General features: G+C 42.5%; 1 protein-coding gene across 5 annotated transcripts in view; it reads left to right on the top strand.

Annotated features, from left to right (window-relative positions):
• The first annotated feature begins 38 nt into the window (after positions 1–38).
• The window catches only part of FAM161B (FAM161 centrosomal protein B), a 13,110-nt gene continuing 2,825 nt past the window's right edge, over positions 39–10,323 (top strand). Inside the window, exons 1-9 of one of the 5 annotated variants that reach the window (XM_080595487.1) lie at positions 39–106; positions 187–336; positions 1,266–1,828; positions 3,507–3,844; positions 4,238–4,365; positions 4,590–4,757; positions 5,259–5,358; positions 6,782–6,921; positions 7,170–7,865. In XM_080595487.1, the coding sequence (XP_080451613.1) occupies positions 215–336; positions 1,266–1,828; positions 3,507–3,844; positions 4,238–4,365; positions 4,590–4,757; positions 5,259–5,358; positions 6,782–6,921; positions 7,170–7,260 (1,650 nt within the window). In that variant the 5' untranslated portion in view covers positions 39–106; positions 187–214 and the 3' untranslated portion in view covers positions 7,261–7,865. The other 4 variants (XR_013952228.1, XR_013952227.1, XM_080595486.1 and 1 more) reach the window with 4 other exon arrangements.

Here is a 10,323-nt window from a genome sequence, read left to right as displayed (position 1 = left end):
GGAGTCTGATTGGGTGCTTAGGCAGAGAGGCGGGGCTAGAGCGCCGCAGGCCTCGCTGATTGGCGGGAGCCGGGCCGGGAGCTGAAGCAGCGGCGGCGGCCTGCGGGTGAGGGCAGGGCCGGGCCGTGGGCGGGGAGGGGGGCACGGCGCGGGGCCGCAGCCCCCTGAGCGCGTTGTGTGTTGCAGGTGCCGGCGGGACCCGAGGCGCTCAGGGATGGAGGGGCCGGAGGGTGCGGACCGGGCGGCGGCGGGCAGCGGGCCCGGCGTGTGGCGGCGGGGCCAGGCCCAGGGCCCCGGGGACGTCTCGCGGCGAGCGGCCGGGGCCGGGGCGCCCAGGTAGGGCGGGGGCTGCCGGGGCCCCTCGGCACCCGCGGGAGGCCCCGTAAGCGGCGTTCGCGTGGAGCACGAAGCGCGCGGCTGTCCCGAGCCTGCGCTCACCGGGTTTAACGTCGCGTGCACGCGCGTCTCGGTCCCCGCTGCAGGGCTGTGGAAGCGCGCTGCCCGCTCGCACGAAGCAAGTAAAGTCGCAGTTTACAAAGCAGAAGGTAGCACAGGTTACAGCAGTCGCCTGGCGAGCGCAGTGGCTAGCAGCCTTTTTCCGCGATTAGCCCCCTTCCGTATCTCCCTGTTTACCTGCGCTTGGTCTTCACTGACCCACCTCACCCCCTCGCTTGCCCTGCGTCTGAGCCTTCCCTAAACTTCTCGTAGCGTTTTACCCTGTCCCGTATCACCCCCAAAATACTATGAGAAGTTTGCTGTTTCTGTGAGACCCATGATAGTCTCGTGGTTTGTTTTAATGTTTTTTTTTTTTTTAATTGGTTCTATGCTCTTCTGAACAGCTACAAGGCTGCCAGCTGGGTCTCTCAAAAGTTGCACTCATGTAGTTCCTGGTAGTCGCCCTTCCTAAAAGTTTTGGGAATTCCAGTGTTCAGTTCCATTTCCCGAATATCCTCGAAGCTAGAACGTCCTGTTTAACTTGTGGCCTTACTGGCATCAGAGTACCAGCAGCATCATAAGTTGCAGGAGAGATCTAAGTAGTCGCAATTGCCATTCTATGTGTAGAAAACAGAATACAAGCAAAGCTATGTTCACAGACTTAAGTAGCAAAGGAAAATACAAAGCCTGAGAACGATAAGGCCTAGGCCTGTCTTTTAACTACCAGCCCAGCCTACAGTGCCTTTCTCTTAATCAACAGCATCTCCCTTCTTTTAATTCTAATTGTTAATAATTTCCCTTATTTCCCCTTCATAATGTCTTTGTCTTAGTCCTGCATCTGGTAACAAAAGACAGTCCAGGTCTTTGATTGACCTCACCTCGGACAGTAACTGGGATCAGCAAAAACCTCACTTGTTTCCTAAATCCTGCCTGAGGCCAAAAAGTGCTTCATCTCCCTGGATTCCCTCCATCACCATCCCTCAGCCCTTCAAAATGACACTGCGGGAAGCTCGCAGAAAGTCCCAGCTGATGAAGTCATACCTGTTTCTTGAACTAGACAAACCGAGAGACAAAAGGCAAAGCCAGGATGAAGCGGAATGTCAGAAGCAATTCCGGGCACAGCCTGTACCTGCCCATGTGTTTCTGCCCCTTTATCATGAAATAATGGAACAGAATGAGATTCGCAGGCAAATAGCAACACAGAAAAGAAAGGAGCTGCTGCTTTCCAGTCAGCGGCCCTTCAGTTTCCTGGAGAAGGAGGAGAAAAAGAAAGAAGCTATCAGACAAAAGTTCCTGGCAACAGCAACCCCAAGTGAGAGCTCCAAACCGAAGCAAGCCAGTCGAAAAGTTCCTAAATCCACTTATGACCCACTTCTTGGAGATAAACTCAAAGGTAAAGTGCCAGGGCTCTTCCTGGAAAAAGCTCCCTGACTGTCCCTTACTGCCTGGGAGTATAAGGCCAGTATCGTTACTTCCTCTGGTATTGTCTGGTCTCCTGTGTATCACTGCTCATTACATTTCATCTAGAGACCCTTAAGGTAGAGTGTCCTAAATTTAGCAGTCTCGTGGTAGCATCAGCTGTGGCAGTTCTGCACTACTCCCAGACACACGTGGGTACATTGAGCTCTTCAGACGAACTGCTGTGCCCTTTTTGCTGCATATTGTGATAGTCTGGGAACCCTTCCTTAAACTGAATTCCATGCTTTTATTCCCTACGTTTAGACTAAAGCGACTTGCATGCTGTGTGTGTGTGGTACCAGCATGAAACCAGATGTAGTGCCAGAAGTATCTATCCAAGGTTCATGCAGTATCTTAGAACTAGTAATTTTACTCCCACCCAAGTCACCTGTGCTGCACAGAACCCCTGGGAGAAACACATTTCCTGAGCCCAAATCAGGTAATTAGTCTGGTTCCAAGTAACAGTGCAGTAGTCCTGTCTCTCCTGCCATTCTCTGATGTTTTCAGTTACCTTCCCAGTTACTCTCCACCTTCTTACTAAGCACTGAAACATGTGAGGGAGGTGCTAAGACCATTCTAGTCAGAGATATGGTCAAGGAAGTTGTCCTGATACTCTCTCTCTTTCAGGTGGTTTAAGCTTAAGCGCTCACAGTTGCAAATTTGAAGTAAACAGCACAGACTTAACACTCAGTATAGGAGATAAACCGGTCCTTCCAGTCCTTAATGGTTATCATCGCTTTTCTTACCCTTTTTTGCGTAAACACCAGTTTTCATCAGAAAAACTTATGTTGAACACTACTACATTAAATGGATTGGAAGGGTAAAAGAGAGCAAGGGATAAACCATTGTTCTGTTTCTGTCTGTCATATGAGAAGGAGTGGGGAATGAACATTTCATACGTCAATCAATGCAAACTTAGAAACAGACTCCAAAAAATCTTATGTTGCAAACAGCAGTATTGACTTTTTTTTTTCCTAAAAGCAAAAAAAAAAAAAAATTTTGTCAACGCTTTCATAAATATTTAGTGTTGCACAGTAAAGGACACAGTTTGACATTATACCCCTGAAACATTTTTTCTATGGAAAGTTTGCCACAGAAGTCACAAGACATGATCCATCCACCAAATCCTCCTTACTTAAAATCTTTTTCAGAACAAACAGTGCTGGATATTAGATAGAAAAGCCATCATCCATTATGAGTATGCTTGAAAAGCCTGTTTGGATCAGTCAGCATGAGGACATAAAGTCCCATATGAAAAGTAGAACCTTCATTAACACGTCTGCAAGACAAGGGCACAATTACCTGCTACTCCTCAGAAAAGGAACAGGAGGAGAAGGCCAGTTCAGTAACTTACCCTGTGAGAAGGGAAAGAGATATCTAGAGATTAATGCCTAAGAATGAGACACGACCATGGTTCTTCGTGTTCCTTCGAATTTCTTTCCTGGGAGGCAGGAGAGAGGAGGTGGAAAGTGGGGAAAGAGAACACCAGATGCCTGTTCTCTCTTCTGTGAGCAGCTGCCATCATAAAGAAAAGTTTAGAGTTGTCCAGTGACGATTTGGCAGCCTTTTATGTCACTTGTATTCTTCTCATTGTTTTGTTTTTGATTCATTAGAAGCTGAACTCTACAGAGAAATCCGCATTCAGATGAGAGCCAAGGATTTGCATGAGAGCTCTGTAGCTCCTATAGATACCAGCAACTGTCGGAGGAAGCCTCAGTCCCGAACTGCCACTAAAACTAAGCAGGAAAAACTTGGCTTCTTGCAGGACAAAAGCTTCAGCTTCACACCAAGGATTAATCCAACAATACCAGATTTTGAAGAACTTTATTGGGCATTTCAGAGGGAAGCAGTAAGAAGACAAGAAGTCAAAGAGGCAACTCGTAATAAGCCGTTCAAGCTACGAACCTCCAATCTCCGTAGCAGGCAGAGGCAGGCTAATGAAAGGATAAAGGTGAGATGACCAGATATTTCTGTGGTACTATCCTCTGTGATTGAGATGGCAAGTTCTTAAATGTATAGCATTTATTTATGCATATTTTATGTCCTTTAGTGAGACCTCTGCCCCTGCCTTGGGAGTACTGCAGAATTCTAGCAGAAATCAGAGAACGAAGTTCTACACAAAGAGATGAGCTATGGCAGCTAAGCTCAGCCACCCTTCCATACTCCTAACCAAGTCTCCTTCCCTCTCACCCCTCAGCCTCTCCCCACGTAAATCCCTACTGGTAGAAGAGAGAAAAATGAGTGCACTGCCCACATACCTCCAACTGTTCTCTCTAGCTGACAAAGAACAGAGGACATTCTATGCTGTGAACAAACACACTGAATAAAGTTCCATTTCTTTCAGGATTCTCATCAACTTTCCAAAGTTTCGGTGCAAAAAAGTCATTCTCTGACTGCACTTTCCTCTCTCTCTTCCAACACCCTTCCAGTACATATTACAGATGCAACAAGAAAAAGGGAATCTGCTATTAGGTAAGTAGAAAAGTTTGTCTGCAAGACCACACACCAACTAATGGCTGAAATGTAGTCTTCTTTCCTTGCTAATTCTTATCCTGCCTTCCAGTTGATCTGAGAGCTACATACATCTATGTCTGGAATTTTGCTTTTCTCCTTAGAGGATTACAAAACTGAAACTGCCAGCCAGCATGCAGTCTGGCACTGTTAAGTGAGCTCATTACTTACTTTCTCCTATACAGATGCTCCCAAGAAAGCAAAAAGGAAGGAGACAAAGAAGGAATTTATTGGCTGGAAGAACAGAAAAAGAAATGTCAAGCTATCCGTAAGTCAGTGAACAGCCGAGCAAAAGCCCTGGATCCGCATAAAAGTCTGGATGAAACACTCAAGGAGAAGTTGAAACAGAACTGGTCAGTATCCTGTTCTGCACAGAGATAACTGTTTGCTTTCGTAACTGGGGATTATCAGATGATTTTTTAAGAGGAGTTGGGTCTAAGAGCCTTCATTCCTAACCTGACTTTTTTTGGCTGCCATACCTATTGCACATTCATTTGGGTTTCTTCACAGTCCCACGCTACTCTTTCCAAACAGAGTAGTTTCCTTTAGATTAACATCGGTAGAGACGATGTTGTACAAACAAGCCAACTGAAATGTCTCCTTTGGTAAAGCACATAAAACACATAAGGCAAGATTTTGTCAAAACTTGAACACTGGTTCTCTTCTTACACTCCAGTAGTAAAGCTTGCTGAGGGTACATAGCTTGCTAGCAACAGCAGTGTTTTCCCCAGCATTTGGAATAAGGAAAATTCCCAGAGCTATTTAAAGGACAAAATGGTTATTGAGAATTCCTGGTTCCTGATCAGCTACAGTCAGAGGGAACCTGTATTAGACAGGGAAATTTTCCATTTCAGGCAAAATATGAGAGAGAGAACAAAGGAATACAGAAAGGAGCTGGAAGAAATGCAGCTGCGAGTCAAGAACAGACCATACCTCTTTGAACAGGTCACCAAGGTAACTGGTCAAAGTTCCAGAGTGTTTCTGGACAGGATACGTTGTCTTTCATTTAAGACAGGCATTAAGAAGTTCAGTCTCAAGTTATTCATCGATGAGAAGGTACAAAGGCTCGTATAGTCTCTGGACTATGTTTAAAATAATACATGGCACAGCCACCCAAGTGTTACTTAAACTCCTTCCCATGACTTGAAAAACACTTGTACTTATTGGTTGTAGGGCTTTCCAATCCTTAATATATATTGCAATCAAAATATACGGTCTGATCAAAATTAAGGCCTTATCACACCGGAAACTATACGAATGCCTATTCTGCACCTGAATACCATGGCCTACAGTCTAGAAATTTTAAACTTTTTTTCTCAAAACCCTCTCCAGTTGAGCACTTATACTGTGTAACTCCAGTGCTACTGGAAAAACATGAATGATTGTTGAGTCACTTTTATCACCTGCAAGCTCGGCTGTCTGTGGTTGCATTCAGCACATCTCACCATCACACAGTACCTACCACCTGCAAATCTATAGTGCACTTAAGTGTAGATACAAAATTTATTTTATAGAAAGTGTATTTCCCTCAGTTTTCTCTCTCAAGTTCTGTCTCCTTGCAGAGTTGATAGATACCTGGTTAGAGACATGCTGACAATATATAGCTATGTGCTGATTTAAGATATCTCAATAGAAATATCCTCTTGGCTTAAACTTTCTGTTCAGGTGAGTAGTTAATGGAAGCAGAGAATACATTTGTATGATAAATTTTGGTAACGTTTCTGTTTGTCAGGTTGGTAAGAATTAACCAGTATTGATAGCATGAACTTAGCTGGAGACAAGATTTCTGTCTTCCATCCAGAATGCCTTAATCTTTAGAAACCAGCCACTCCCTCTGGAAAACCTCATTTCAAACTACATTAATTTGCAAGGTTTATGCAGAGGCAGTGAGGATATAGGATCCAGGATGCTTGGTTTTCAGCTTCTTGAATATGAGCTGATGTGAAGCTATTTCACAAGCTCTGTTTGTTGAACTCCACTGTGGTTAGTGCTTACAAATTACAAACCAACATGCTTCCAGAATTTCTCACAACCCTTTTTTGCACATATTCTCAACCTGAGTGTCAGAGTCAGGATTCAGACACAAGTGTGCTACTGTATTAAGACTGGAATGCTGTAGAAGCAGGAGAACAGAAGAACAAAATGAAAAAGAACAGAAGCAGGAAAAGGTGAGCTCCAGCTTAAAGAGAGATGGGGGACGTTCTCCTAGTATTCAGCTTTGATATTGTACCCTACAGAAGACAAGAATTCTGGACAGGGGCTTTGCTGTTCTCTTGTTCTCATTAGGAGTGTCAGCCATAAACTTTAAAACAACTTGACTTGGCTTACAGGAAAGTCCCAGTTCTGTATGCTTACCATTTAAGTTTCAATTTCGTAGCATGATGCCCGTCAAGGAGCAGAGCGTCGCTACAGACACACCCTCCAGCACGTTGGGCTAAGTGAAGAATTTGTAAGGAAAAAAGGAGAAGATGCTACTGACGCTACTGACTTGCTGGAAGAAGAATCTGACATTCACAGGTAATAATAATAATGCAATAGAGCTCATTTGCCTTTGACTGGAAATCTTTTCCTTTTTCACAGAAGCCTCCCTACATGTAGTGGAGGAAAAATTACATTAACGCCACTCCTCTGTAATTAAGCATCATGGTTTCTCTGTCTTGACTTCCATGACTGCTAGGCAGGCCCCCTATTTCATATGCATGGAGCAAAGCAGCAAGTAAGCACTGCAAACCATTTCCAGTATTAAATAATCACTATTTCTGCAGAGTGCCCCAACCTCAGAGTGAAAAGAACGACTGCACTGTACAGGAAGGAGAACCTCACAAAGAACAGAGAGGAGAGGAAAAGGCAACGTAAGATCTAACAGAAGAACCCATGGGTCATCTCTTGATTCTTTGAATTCAAGATTCTCCAGGTTAATCCTCAGGAACTTTCTGGTTTCGGCTGACAATAATTGCTCTGGGGTAAGTGAGATGGGAGAACTTAATAAAGGAAAAAAAGGCTGACTGTTGTTTAGAGCACATTTTGTCCAACCCAGCAAACCTTGCAGCCTCCCTTAGTCTTCACAAGTGTTCCTCATGTGAGCCATTTCCCCTTCTTTAAAAGGACTGCATGAAACAAAACAAGTTAAAAAGGTTGAAGCACTATCTCTGGATAAAAGTAGACATGAAAGATTGAAGAGATGCATCCTCTAATGTCAGCTGCTTGTGTTCATGCCACAGAAGTGCAAAGAAAGGGAAGCGTCCTTCTCAATGTGCTATGGTTTATACATAACTGGGGTAGAATGACTTTAAACAAGGTATTTCTACAAAAATAGCAGAAGTTGACCTACCTTGGCAGAAGACTCATGGGGAATTTCTTCTCGAGCCTGTTAACTCTTCATTTACTGATGACCATGTATCTGCTTTTTCCTCCCATTAGGAAAAAGCAATAGTCTTTCTATATTAAAATATCTCACATAAGCCATGATTTGAAGCTTTGTTTTAACTTCTTACCAATTTAGGTAATTAATTTGGCCTGAAAAAAAAAAACAACCAAAAGTATAGAGAAGGTTATAATTAAACAATGCGTCACTTCGGATTGCTATTGTCCTAATTCTACTATTACTGGGATATCAAAGATGGACTTTGGTGCAACTGAGATAAGGTATTACTTGTCAATGTGTCACTCAAATGCCTGGGTATACCATCTGAAGTGGTATGGTTCACACATTAATCATCTTCCTGTACCTGATAATAATAAGAGTCTCAAAAATACAAACCGCTCCCACCCATTTTCTGAGAATGATGGTGTCAAAGCACTTTGAGATTAAAAAAATTTTTAATGGCTATCAATGTTTCTGCATTGTCCAATTTCTTTATCAATCTTTTCCTCACTTAAATGGAAGTTGCATCTTTTTCATCTTCATTAGCTCTAATTATTTCTCCTTCCATAATAACACCAACTCATCGTCAAATCAGAAATACGGTAGCTGTAACAGCTAGCACATTAGATAAAGATATAAAACTGAGATCATGGCATTTTAAATCATAACAAAGCATTAGATCCAGGAATTTAGGGTGCCAGGTTTTCAGGCTGCTATGTTAAGACTTACACAGAGATCAGTTCATGCTGGTACATAGCTGAGTGCATTATGTTGCAGCAATCCTTACTGACCCAAAGAATTTCCGACAAATCTAAGCATAGGCTTCTGTTTTTCCTTTTTTTTTTTTTCTTTTTCTAGTTGAGCTTTCTACGCAATGCATCTGCGGAGTGCTGTATCCCAGATTCAAATACTGTCCTTCACTAGTGAAATTACCAAGTGTTTGAGAGCCAATTCCTTTCCTGTGGAGGCTTAACAACCTGGGAAGGTTCAAGGAAGGATGTTACCAGTACTCCAGTTTCTACATAGGTTTAGTTGTGTAGGGCACACAAAGGCTGTTCTTTCCCCTGTATCCCATGAAAAAGCACAGAGATGTAATCATATTGTCACCGTGCCCTGTCAAGTTGAAAGAAGAAAGAAGGAAATATTTCTGCCATGCTACAAGTCTCTGGTCTACAGTGTGTGAAAAAATGTGGAGCAGTGGGAGGAAATTAACATACATTTTGATCTGTGTTTACTAGTACCTGCATCACAGGAAAGTACTAATTCAGGAAAAAAACAATTTTAGTATTAAAAAATCCCAGAAGGAAGACTAAATTGTACTTGGTTGAGTAGTAATTAATATCTTCCGAGTGCTGGAGTTTAGGAAACACCAGCCTCCCACCACCAGAAACCTTCTAATGACAAACCTCATGTTCTGTTTTCACACCTCCTGAATTTAGCTTCCTGGTGATTGAAACATGGTCATATTCTGCATTTTTTTAGACCATTTTGACACTACAGTTGAATTTTAGTCCAGGACAACATGAAAAGTAATAGGCCTGCTCAGAATGTGCTTTGTGTTCAAGACTCGCATGTCCTTCCAGAGGTCTTGCATACAGTATTGTTTTTTTGTTGTTTTTTTTTTTTAACTTTATGACTTCCATATTCAGTTACTGTATCACTGTTGTTTTCTTCCTTTTGAAACCACAAGCATCACTTGGATGTGTTGACTTTAACACTATACATAAAGATTATCCTATCCTCTGTATCCTGCATGAGTGTGTACAGTTTTCGTCACCAGCAACTGACTTTCTAACCTGCTTTATCAAACTTATTCCAATAAGTCTACAGTTAAAGCATGTTGTACAAGCTCATAACTACTTTAATTATAAACAGCTCAGCCAGCAGTTTCTGGAGTGCTCGTCTTTCTGATGAAATCTACTTAGAAACTAGTGCCAACCTTACTGCCAACCAAATCCACACCTATAAACTGTGAGGTCTTGGCTAAAACTGGTTGCTAGTTTCCATAATAATACTTGATGCTGGAAAAATAGATTTCCGAGCATGTGAGGTGTAAAGGAAAACATTAAGGAAGGTTACAAAGGTTTGAATTCAGTTAATATATGATATTATACTATGTGCCTTTAACAAATACTAAGGTGTCATACATGAATACAGTAACAGATAAGCCCAAGTCTTTGTTATTGGTCCTTAGTATTAGTATCCGTCCCTAAACTGAAAATGCTGAAATGCTGATGAAAGTAAAAGCATCAAACCAAGTAACTGAAACTCGCTAGGCACCTTTCTTGGTAAACAAACTGTTCTGAAAGTAGGATTATTACATCTCTGATTGTTAATCTCTTAATACACCTCAAAATGGTATGGGAATAAAGAATTCCCACTTTTGTTCTGGAATTTTGCATCATATGAAAATGTTATTTTTAGTTAAAAGAATTACAGGCTGTTCAACTGGGCAACTGAAAGAAGACATTTCACTAGAGCATCTCCCTGTTAAGGTGATGATGAACTAATAAGGTGGTATCCAAACTACATCAGATCCTGATTCACGGACACGC

Source organism: Anser brachyrhynchus (assembly GCF_964034855.1).
Source record: "Anser brachyrhynchus genome assembly, chromosome: 5".
Taxonomy (NCBI): Eukaryota; Metazoa; Chordata; class Aves; order Anseriformes; family Anatidae; genus Anser; species Anser brachyrhynchus.
Note: the sequence above shows the minus strand (reverse complement) of the source record. Positions and strands in the feature narration are given on the sequence as shown.